We start from the raw sequence: 12,452 nt of genomic DNA on the forward strand, positions 1-12,452 counted from the left end.
CTGCTAAAATTTCCCATTGAAATGAATGGAACTTCAACGTGCGTAACTGGCACACTTGTGTCTATGGAGCATAAATGGAAAAGTAGGTCACGAGTTGGGTAACTCTTAGCAACTACACACCAGTTCCACATAGCATACACTACTGTGCTATTTCATTCTAAATAAATCTATTCTAAAGAAATACTGCAATCGCCATTACTTCTATTTGCAAATGTTTAGCACTGTCAAAAGGCATAATTCTTGTGTGCAATGCTGGCACATTATCCATGCATGGATATATAAGACATTAGAGTTGTTCCTGTCCCCGCAGTGTGCCGAGTCTACAAAGAATAGGAGGCCAGTATGCACTTCCTATAGCCCCATCTAGCCATCCCCAGTCTGGTCAGAGCTCACATTCCTTGACAAAGCAGTTGGGACAGGCTGGCTAGAGATACAGGAAGTGCACACAGGCCTCTCCTGACCTGCTTGTGTGTGCACACTAGGGAGCGAGCTCAGTTATGTTCTTTAGGGATCCTTTCATATGCAGGCACCTGTGTTCTGCATAGGAAATGATTGTGCCCACATTGTTTAGTGCAGCCCAAAGAGCTTACAAAAATAAAATCCCAATGACATTTCAATGAAAAGTTACGAACTCATTTAAAAACTGCATGTGCTATAACACTACACTTTGCGCTTTTGATTGATTCCACTGGATTAATGTTAAAATAAAAACTGTTACTAAGGGCATATCAAATATTAAATATGCAATCTGCATAGAACCTTTTATTATTGTATTTTTACACAGAATATCTAAAGCAATAAATAGTATTTTAAAACATCATCTGCAATATGCTTGCCTCCAGCTAAAATTATTTGTGAAGAGAAACTTGTTTTAAAAAGTTTTCCATCAACCTTGAAGACTTCAGCTAATTAATTCTACTGAAAAGGCTGTTATAGCCTATTCCTAAAGACTGTCTTGTTTTAACATTCAGGTAAACAGATAACTCATTAGAAAGACAATGTACTTCGTGGCAAATGTCATCCTTGTTCTCTGCAATTGCTAATTCTGACTCTCCTTCCCTCCTGCAGAGTGATTTCAATCACTCTCTCCAACCTTGGTGCTCTTATTCATTAAACATTGAATACAAAATAAAAAAGAGGTTTTTACACAGTCTTCCATTCTTGGCTAGTAGTTCTTCTATTGCAAGAAGGCGGTTGTATTTGGTTACTCTTTCTCCGCGCGAAAGACCTCCCAACTTCATAAATCTGGTTCCCAGTCCAACAGCCTTAGACAACAAAATGGAGATTTTTTTTAAGCCTCCATAGTTGAAGAAATGAAATCAATTTATTGCTATTTACCTAATTTGGGTTACAATCTAGGAAGATATCCAACTGAATGCCGATTCTTTACATTCTGTACAAAGTTGTGTAGGTCTAAGGAAGAGAACACACTCACTCCTTCCATGGCACTTTAAACCTCACTTCTTGCGATGGTACTCCTGTTGGAAATTATGGGAGGTCTGTCACAAGTGCAGTGGCACATTCCTTAGTAGGCGCAGAGCCTCCCTACCTTCAGAAGTTGCATAGGCAGGCTGTAGAGTGGCACGGAAGCAGCACAGACACCACTTCCTTGGACCTGCGGATCTTTGTGCAGAATGTAAGCCAGTGATACTTACTTCCAAGTAAACATGCATAGAATTGGGGTATTTGTGACTTAGTGGTAGCTCTGAAGTGTATGTCTGTAACATTCCCAAAACATCTCTGCGATGCCAGCACACTGTTTCTACTCAAGAGACTACCACAACAGTTAGTACATCTAAACTTATGCATTGATTTCCTAGTGCAGCAGGTTTGGACTGAAGCAGGGGCATAGAGAGTTTACCTGTGGCCAGAGGACAAACTCCTGCTGGTGACTTCCCCACCCCTTTTGATTTTTAATTGTGTGTGTTTTGTGCACATGCATTTCCCTAGCCACACACCCTGAGTCTGACGTCAAATGCAGGGTGCATGGCCAATACCAGGGATGGGGCCAGTCAGCCCTGCAGAGTTCCCCTGCTCAGTGGTTCATTGAATCACTGACTGGGAGCTTCTTTCCCTGCCTCCCATTGTCCCCATACCCCTGGACTGAAGAACTATCTAACAAATATTAGGTTGTGGGTTGTGTACTATTTTGAGTTCCACTTGAATAAGAAAAGTACACTTCTTTGTTGCAGAACAAATAATACTGGACTGGACTGAGTATTGCTTGCACAAACTGGAATAGGCTTCACCTTCCGTGCTGCCCTGTGTCAGGGACTATTTCAAAATTACAAATATCATTGCAGGTTGCAGTTTAGAGTTCTCATAAGAAATTTCATTTATATAATGAGTTAAAATCTGGCTTCCTATCTATCATCTTCCTGGCTTTGACGTGTGAGTCCAATTAGTAATTGATTGAACTGCTGAGAGGACACAGAATAAAAGAGACGTCAGCCATGGAATGTTACAGTATGGCTATGATGAGTCAAGGGAAAGATTGATTGAATTAGGAGGGAACTGTCTACAGGTTATAGAAATAGAAGAGACGCTAGGGAGTGAGCCCATTCTCACGACCAGCCCTACCTGGGTAAGACAGGACTAGCTGAGGTAGGGCTGGTCATATGGGGGCCCCAGGATTGCCTCAGAACCTGCCACTCCTCCCCTGGATAGCCCTGATCGACTACTCAGGTCTCCTACCTCACTCTCTGGTCATCTGCATCACCATGCTTCCAGCAGCCATCTTTATGATCGAGCCTGGGGGAAGGAGCGGCCAGGCAGCACAGAGCTTCCCCAATGCATCACGCTGCATTATGGGATGCCTGGCTTGTTTCCCTCAATTGCCACTGGACTTGCTGCTCTGCTGCTCATGTGGGCGCATGGGCAGTGGAGCCCTGATGGGCAAGTGGTCATCTATATAAATAAATCAATCAATCTGGGGGAAGGCAGATAGGCTCCTGCCTTCCCCTAAACCACCAGCACTGAGGTGTGAACAACCTTTAGTGTTGGTGGGATAGGTAGGAGGATACAATGAGAGTCGGAGAAAGAAGGAATTTGGGAAAGGGGAAAATGAGGAAGACCTCACAGTGAAGGGCGACAGACTGCTGTATATTGTACCCCTGCTAACTGATCAGAGGCACCTTTTAAAGTGGTGATTCTCTTATATTTATTAGGGGGAGAGCAACTGTCCCTGTCCAAACCCAGCACAGCATTTTTTCCAGTGGTTGTTGCTGGTGTCTACTTTGTATTTCTTTTTAGATTGTGAGCCCTTCTGAGACAGGGCTCACAATTTCTTATTTCTTTTTCTATGTAAACTGCTTTGAGAAATGTTGAAAAGTGGTTTATAAATGCTCATCGTTGTACAGAAAGTGGGGTTGAGAAGCACCATGGAGGCTCAGAAATCTAGGTCAGGACAGCGTGATGGGGAACAGGGTAAAATTTCAATTATTTTAAATGTGGCCATAATTTTAGCGATGAAACCCCTATGGAATCATACTTTTAACATAAAACCCCTAAGCATATGTTATGTCCAGTGAATGTATGATCTGTGTGCATTGTATGCATGTACAGATCTGTACGTCTGTACAGTTATTCACACATGTACATGTATATACTTCCTATCTATATCCTGTGCTTGAGGGTGGCCTGAACCCAAGTGCATTTTTGAAATGAAAACATTCATTTTCACACAGAAACTGTACACATGTATGTATGAATGTATGTACAACTTAATGTCTGAATAAGACTAAAGTGATCAGCCTAAGTCCATTAATACCTGTTAAAAATGAATGTTATCACTGCTCTGTGTTTTGCATAATTCACTTAACTTTTCTTAAAATGTCAGCAAGAGACAATACATGTTTTGAATGTGCTTCCCTTGCCCACTGTTGTGCTAAAGTTCAAAGATTAACTCTCTTTAAAACTGACTTTTCTGAAAAAGCCAATTTCCTCAAAGGTTATATGTGTCTCAACTACAAACAACTTTTCAGATATGGACTAGTTCAAGATAAAAACAGTATTTGAGCAATTGACCACTTTTCAGTACTTACCAAGTCCACAAGACTGTCATCAGAAGACTCTCCATCTGGACTTCCTAATATAGGAATTCGCCTTAAACCTATAGGATGGAAAGGGTTTTTTATTTGTTTGTCTTCATTACTCATTTGTAGTCCTGTCAAAGGACCCTTTGTCTTCCATGAAAAATTGTTGACTGTAATGTTTATTTATTTATTGTTCCATTTCTATACTGCTTTTCATTGAAATAATCTCAAAGCGATTGCAAATTAAAACAACGCACAATTAAAAGTACCAATATTTAATGTAAAAACAATATATCTCTATCTAAAAGTTTAAAACCTGTATAAAACAATAACACAAAAAACTCAAAGCAGGAGCAGCAGCAAAAACTGTTCTCTCATAAAAGCCTGGGTGAAGAGCCACATTTTTACTAAAAATAATGATAGAGGCTGAGGAGCAGATGCCTGCTGGGAGAGCATTCCAAAGCCTAGGGGCAATAACTGAGAAGGCCCAGTCCCACATGCTCGAAAGCCAAGCCTCTCTTACCATTGGCATGTGAAGCCGAGCCCCCTCCAATGATCCTGTCAGGAGGGCAGAAACCCTTGGGAGCAGGCGGTTCTTCAGATATCCAGGGCCCAAACCTTAAGGCTTTAAAGGTCAAAACCAGCACCTTGAATTGGAGCTGGAAACAAATTGGCACTGGAAACAAATTGGCGGCCAGTACAGTTCTTTCAGAATAATACGAATCCCAGGTGTAATATGATCCCAGCAGGCAGCTCCGGATAAAATCCTAGCAGCTGCATGTTGCACTAGCTGCATTCTCCAAATATTCTTCAAGGGCAGCCCCACGTAGAGTGTGTTACAGAAATCCTTCCGTGACATGAGTAAGGTGTGATACTGTGGCCATATCTGCCTTCTGAAGAGAGGGATGCACTAGCTGAAGCTGTGCAAAAGCACCACTGGCCACTGCCTCCACCTGAGCATACAGAAGCAGAACCAGGTCCAGCAGTACTCCCAAGCTGTACTTTCAAGGGGAGTGCAACCCCATTCTGGTCGAATCCCTTCATCCCAATTAGCTCTCCTACTGACCAACAGCACCTCCATCTTGTCCGAATTCAATCTCAGTTTATTAGCCCACATCCAGCCCATCACAATCTCCAGCCCCCGATTCAGGTTATCCAATCGGTCAGCCCCGATTCAGGTCATCCACAGGATGAGAGACATAGCTGAGTGTCATCAGCATATTGCTGACAACTCAGACCAAGTCCCCAGATGATGACCTCACCCAGCAGTTTAATGTAGATGTTGAACAGCATGGAAGATAAAACAAATCCCTACGGGACCCTACAAGCCAATGGCCAAGGAGCCGAAGAGTAGTCCCCCAGCACCACCTTCTGGACCCTCCTACCGAGAAAGGACCGAAGCCACTCCAAAGCAGTACCTCCAATCCCTGTACTCAAGAGGCGGTCCAGAAGGATACCATGGTCAATGGTATCGAACGCTGCTAAGAGGTCCAGCAGAACCAACAGGGATGCACTCTCCCTGTCAAGCTTCCAGAGTAAGACATCCACACTTGGGCGACCAATGCAGTTTTACTCCCATATCCAGGAAAGAAGCCAGATTGAAAGGGATTGTCATATATATAACACCCCTGAGGGCAAGAGGTATGGGCCCGCTGAGAACGAAAACTTTATCCCAGTCAGGCCTCTCACCCAACCAAGCCTATGGTCCTAGGCTAAGCTAGGCCAAGGATAGTCCAGACAAGTAAAGAAATGAAGCAGAGGGACTCTTTTCTCCTCTAAGATCTCTTTTATTGTAAAAAGGAAAAGCAGCACCAATAATCAATCATTGACATCAAGTCAAGGCACACACTTAAGAAGAGGCTTTAAGTTGCAAGGACAGTAACAAGAACAAAAAGACAAAACCAAAAGAAAATACAAAATCAAGCTCCAAAATACAAAATATTTCCTCCCTCTCTCCCAGAGGGTCTTACTAAAGGAACAGCTTGTAGCATTGTTTCCAAGCCACATTAGTATCCACTCTAGATCTTTCCCTTCTGCCCCAGAACACTGGCACAGGCCTCCGTTATACAGTTTCACTCTCACCCACCCACCCCAGCTCTGCTCACTTCAGACAGGTCAGAAACTGATGATCTCACTGTCATGCCCGGTTTTGTTTTGACTGGGAGGGCAGCGGAGAAGGCCATCCACTGAGTGCCCAACAACAACAGCTTTGCCAGCACAAACAGGACTGTGCACAGTCCAAAAATGGCCTTTCTTGGGTCACAATGGCTCTGCTCAGGGGGCTCCCTTCCATTTTAGATCAAACACCCACCAAAAATGAACCCCATCCATAACAGGATCTAGATAATCTGTATCATCCAAGACCCTCTGCAGCTGAGACACCACCATACCTTGCTCTATTACCTTGCCCCCAAAAGAGAGAATATAAACAAGTCTGTAATTGTTCAACTTGGAGGGATCAAAGGATGGCTTTTTTAATAGTGGTCTCACCACCGCCTCCTTGAGGTATGATGGCATCCTTCATTTTACTAAATTAATTGGACACAATTCAAAACAGTGCTTTTAAGCCCATTAATATAAATTGATTTAAACTCACTTAACTCTGGGCTGGATTGGGACCATTCTCTATAACAACAAAAGTAGCAATTTCCTCCATTTGGTTCCCAAAATGAAGGCTGAGCTGATAATTTTTGGTAGTGTATTCCAAACAAAAGAATAGGCTTTGAGGTATTGAATTTTAAACTTTTTTCCTTACACAGAAGTTAGCTTTTCTTTGTAGATTAAAAAATTTTTTGGAAAAAAACCAAACAGTCTCCCAGCTGGTGGAAATTAAGTGCTGAAGCTTACTGTTCATTTATTTCAGCAGCTTTGTTACATTTTGAAGACTTATCAAATGTCCATGGAAATATACAACAGAATCCAGAAGTATGAGAGATACGCCCTATCCCCCAGGTGCAATATAGCACTTTGAGCGGACTGCATACTAAGAATTCAGTTCATATATTTGGAACATGAGCCCCTAACTCTATTGTCAAACCATGATGAAAGTCCATTTGTCTAATAAGCACTTCTAACATTCTCAATCACTATGTTTAAATGGAAAATGTAACATACTTCTACAGACTGTATAGTCAAATCTACAGTATGTACAGCATTTAAAAAATTTTCTCTACTCACCACCTAAATGCTGGGTCATTTCTAGAAGATCGGAAATTTTAGTTTCATTTGTATATTTTACAACAAAGCCACTGCATTTTGGTGCATTTCTATTTTGGTCCTCCAGAAGTTTAGACACATTCCTGCATGAGTTTTCTGCAATAAGGTAACATTTCGAACCCAGAGTATTACACAACTCAGTCCACTGCTGGGCGTCCTGAACAGATAGCAAAAAAAAAAAAGTGATTCAGGATATCAAGGAGAAATGCTAGAAAGCAAGGGAAAGTACTGCCATGAATTGTAAAACATAAATTAAATACTTCCATTTTCTTCTTTGAAAAATCCTTCATAAAATACTAAATTTTAAAAGTGAATACAAAAATATAGCATCCAGCTCTTTATTGAAGCTGGCTGACATACCATGCAGAGGACCTGCACTGCTGCAGAGGCAGGCTGCTCCATACCTACTACGCATTGTGTACTTTGCAGTTGTGAGGCCACTCTCAATGGAAATGATAGGAGTAGTGTCCCAATTGTAATTACGCAATCCTTAGTAGGCACAGAGCAGCCCCCGCCTCCACAGAAGTGCACACTTGCTTTCAAATGCCTCATAGCAGCGTAGATTCCTCTCTCTTCCATCAACAGTTGTCTGTGCTGTATGTCAGCTGGTATTTTCTATTCAGTGCAGAAAATAGCTAACATTATCTGCAGCCCTCTGGTGACAGAAGGAGGACTATGAGTCCACAAGGAGGCTTCAGTGTCCCTGTGCTGAATGCTCCTTTATGCAGAGAAGCAGGCACAGAGGGAAAGGGGGAGCGTTTCTATATGTCTCCCTCCAAAGCCCTTTCAGAGTGCATTAACAAGTTCCTGAGGATGGCACAGAACACGTGCATATTAATGCATGGGGAAAGGGCCTTTTGAAGGGAGGGGCTAGACATGAAAATAATTCCCCGTCTCTCTCTCTCTCTTCATCTGGTCTGCTGTGCAAAGGAACCTTCAGTACAGGAATTCTGTACTGTACGTTCAGTACTGGAATTCTGGAATGCTCCTTGTGGACCTCCTTCTGTCGCCAAAAGGGGGCAGATCATGTCAGCCAGTATATCTAGATATATATGAAGATATGGACATACTGCCCAATTGTTGTGCACCACCCAGAGCCTTTTGGATGAGGCAGTATAGAAATGTAATTAATAAACAAACAAACAAGCAAACAAATAATTATTACAATAGGGTTAATAGTTCAAAATTTAATCATTATCTAATATATATCTCAAATTTTCTGATTTATTCCTATTCCAAATGTAGCATAAGGCTTATGTTTCAGAATAAGAACCAGTAGAGTGAATTCTACCACTCCACATATGCCTAAAGTGGGTTAATTTATGCATTTGCATTATCTACCAGATTTCCCTCATCCATTACTCTACAACCAAAATGAATCTTTTTCCAGTATTTTGGCAGTAACACTCTGGAAGCAAGCAAGTCCATCTTCTTCCCTTTGTGATTTTTGGGAATGATTGACAACACACTTTCTCACTACGCAATCTGTATGCCATGACATGTATGCCTGGTGCCTGTCCCACAATTATGGAATTCTCGCCTTTTGGAGACCTGCCAAAATCACAGCTTGATTGTCTTCCCAGAACGATTGTCAAGGCTCTTCGTTAGTTTTGTCTGGCTTTTAATGGCCCATGTTAAGGGGACTGAAGGCAGTTTTGTTTGGGGAGTTTAGTCTTGGTGAGATATGAAAGCATTTGTCTTGTTTAATAGCTATAGTTGGCAGCCACCCTGGGTTGCCAATCTAGGAGGGAGCACAGGGCCGATGGCCAAGTTACTTTTTGTAACTGTGGGATGGAAGCTAAAGTGCATTGTGATTTACATTTCATCCCCACTACCACAACATCAGCTTTCCTCCCCTGAGAAGTTTCATCCAGCTGTGCTGGAACCTGTGTGCAAGGAACCTGTGTGCAGGTTCCCACTGCAGAGCCTCCTAATATGTACTTTGTTAGTCAGTATGTCAGCCATTGCCTGACAGAGTGAAAGACTACAGAAGACATATGAACAGTGCAGCATGTTTCTGATAGTTTCTACAGCTTCCTAAAGCCAACTTCAGGTAGTTGACAAATGTCAAAATGCTCCTTTTATCTAATAGGATGGTACAGGTGAATGAATTTGCCCAAATTCAAATAGATTCAATTTGCAACAATTGAACAGAGTAGCGATTTATTCAAATTGATTCAAATTCGCCTGAATTCGAATTGAATTTGGGTGAATTCACTCAAAATCATTCAATTCAATTTGAATTTGGGTGAATTCAAAGCGATTTGAACAAATCCCCACTTGATTCAATTTGGAACCATTGAACAAACTTGAATTTGAATCGAATTTCGTGCACATCCCTACCATTCATTTTCGCGAAATCTAGCTGTTTAATTAAATATGTTGTTTTTTATTTAGAAATCTCAGCCTCCTAAAAAGCACTTTTATCTAGGTTTGCAATATATAAATGAATTTAAATCTAATATATTAATTGATTAAAAGCCAGATAATTTGACTGAAAATTTTTACTGTTAACAGGATACATCTTTTTGCTATGTAAACCACTCCGAGAACTTTTTGTTGAAAAGTGGTATATAAGATTATGATGATGATGGGCCGACATCCTGACTAACTCTGTGCTACCCAATGAACAGAGTTGTGTGTGTGCAAGAAAATCATGCAGTTGTGTGAAATCACAAGGATACTCAAAATGGTACTCTTGTGCAAAAGTTCCCATAAAAACAAATGATATGTGCTACAGAATCTGTACCTGGTTATGAAAACATATTTGTATACTAGTGCAACACTAATCTAACATACAAGTTCCAGACTTAGTGCAACTAGCTAGCGCAACAGCCTTGCACAAGTGCAGTGTTGGTCAGCATGTCAGCCACTATTTACTCACAAATAGCACTAAGCTGTAAACTTCTGCAGTGTTGAACATACGTGTGTGTTTAACATACATATATGTGATATGTCTTAAGTTTGCTTAGCTGAAATGAAGTAATGAAACACAGAGGTCATTCACACTATCAAAAACTATGTTCTACCCAGATTTGGAAGGTGTGTGTACTCCCAATTTTTGGTTGTATGGAAGCAAAGTAGGAGGAAAAGCTGGGTAGAAGTGGTGTGGAAGTAAGGTAGGGAGAAAATCTGGGTAGCTTTTCCTCCTACCTTGCTTCTATACAATCACATCTACCCAGGTTTTCCTTCTACCTTGCTCCCACTCAACTGGAAATTGGGAGCGCACACAGCCCCCAAACCCAGGTAGAACACAGTTTTTGATCTCATAGTACAGATTATTGCATCTGCAAATTGATCACATATCCATAGGAAAATTCACACAAAATTTAAATTCATTTTGAATTCTGAATTAATGTACTGCTACAGATCATTCCATTCTGAATCTCTCTTTCTGAAAATGAAACTTACATAGTATACATACAGCCCCACAACCAACTAAAATGCATCATACTTCACTGAAATCAATGATGCTTAAGTTAATCACAGCCAACTTGTCACAAAGATTTCAATGGGACTCAGGTGTGACTTAAAAAAAAACAACGCCCATGCTATCAACAGATGAACCTCAATGTGATTTTATTTAAACTATGGCTTCTTATTTTCTTTAAATAATTTTCCTACTCCCAAAGAGTAATCTTCTAAAACACCTTCCAAATGTTTCTTTTATTTTTAGATCATTTGAAGAGCAGCGATACAAACACAAAAAGACCTCCTACCTCTTTCCTCAATGGATCTATTAATGCTATAACGTAGGGGAATTTATGAATCAGGTCCACATACATATCCACCATTTCATCAGGGCTCTTAAATGTTCCAAGCAGGATTTCATATTTTCCCTTATTCTAGAATTGGGGGGAAGAAATGGACAAGGTAAAACCACTGTCAAATTTTAAGCGAACCAATTTAATTTTTAATAGGTAAGGATAGGATTCAAAGTATGTGGTAGTTACACACATTAGGTTTCATGCAGAGCACTGAGAGACCTTCGATGGGATGGGATGGGATGGGATGCGGCGGGGCAAGGGGGGTTGCAAGAGGAGGGCAATACCCCAAACGCATGAAGGTTGTGTCTTGGCTGGCGGTTCCCCTCATAGTTTTGAGGTATCCCCCCTCTCCCTGCAGCCCCCTGTGCCACATCCCATGCCACTGCTGAAGGTCCCCCAACCCTCAGCAGTGACCTTTTGGGGAACTGAGGCAGCTTCATCAAGGAGAAGAGGGTGAGGAAGGAGCCTTGCATTGGAGCACATTGCACCAGCAGTACACGCTGGATGCCTCTCACTGCAGCATCACAAAACAAGATTTGTGTACTAATGAAATAGGCTGTTGTGTTTCTTGTGTTTCCTCACATGTACAATGTACATACACCTATTAGGAGAGTATAGGTGCATATATGCCAATGCCAGAAGCCACTGAGCCAAGATGGGTGAGCTGGAGTGCTTGGTTACTAACACAGAAATAGATATAGTGGGCATAACAGAAACATGGTGGAACAGTGAGAACCAGTGGGACACTGTTATCCCTGGATATAAAATCTATAGAAAGGACAGAGAGGGGCGCCTTGGAGGTGGAGTAGCACTGTATGTTAAAGAAGGGATAGAATCTAACAAGCTAGAAAACCTAAGTGGACTGGAGTCCTCCACAGAAACCCTGTGGGCGACAATACAAGGGCTGAAAGGAAATATGCTACTGGGGACGTGCTATCACCATCCGGATCAAAACACTGACAGTGACTGGGAGTTGCAGGAAGAAATCAGGGAGGCGGCAAAGAGAGGTAGGGCTGTAATAATGAGTGACTTCAATTACCCACATGTAGACTGGGTAAATTCACAGTTAGGTAATGACAGAGAAGTCAAATTTCTAGATACACTGAATGACTATGCCCTAGAACAGTTGGTCTTGGAACCAAACAGAGAGAAGGCGACACTGGACTTAATCATGAGTGGCACCCAGGACCTGGTGCGTTATGTCAGTGTCAACGACCCTTTAGGGAACAGTGACCATAGTGCGATCAAATTCAGCATACATGCGGGGAGAGAATCACCAAGGAAGTCTAACACAGACATTTTAAATTTCAGAAGAGGAAACTTCTCCAAATGAGGAGTATGGTGAAAAGAGAGCTGAAAGGGAAAATCAGGAGAGTCACTTTGCTCCAGAATGCATGGAGTTTACTCAAAACCACAATACTAGAAGCCCAGTTAG

The 12,452-nt window shown here is 41.7% G+C and overlaps 1 protein-coding gene across 4 annotated transcripts in view; it reads right to left on the reverse strand.

Moving 5' to 3' along the window:
* ENO4 (enolase 4) overlaps positions 1–12,452 on the reverse strand; it is a 39,017-nt gene that overhangs the window by 1,040 nt on the left and 25,525 nt on the right. For 3 of the 4 annotated variants that reach the window (XM_053305437.1, XM_053305436.1, XM_053305434.1), the window contains 4 exons: positions 10,970–11,095; positions 7,212–7,407; positions 4,044–4,111; positions 1,148–1,265 (listed from right to left, as the gene is read on the reverse strand). In XM_053305437.1, coding sequence (XP_053161412.1) covers positions 1,148–1,265; positions 4,044–4,111; positions 7,212–7,407; positions 10,970–11,095 — 508 coding nt within the window. The remainder of the gene's footprint in view (positions 1–1,147; positions 1,266–4,043; positions 4,112–7,211; positions 7,408–10,969; positions 11,096–12,452) is intronic. The other variant, XM_053305435.1, reaches the window with a different exon arrangement.

This window comes from Hemicordylus capensis, chromosome 3, assembly GCF_027244095.1.
Source record: "Hemicordylus capensis ecotype Gifberg chromosome 3, rHemCap1.1.pri, whole genome shotgun sequence".
Taxonomy (NCBI): Eukaryota; Metazoa; Chordata; class Lepidosauria; order Squamata; family Cordylidae; genus Hemicordylus; species Hemicordylus capensis.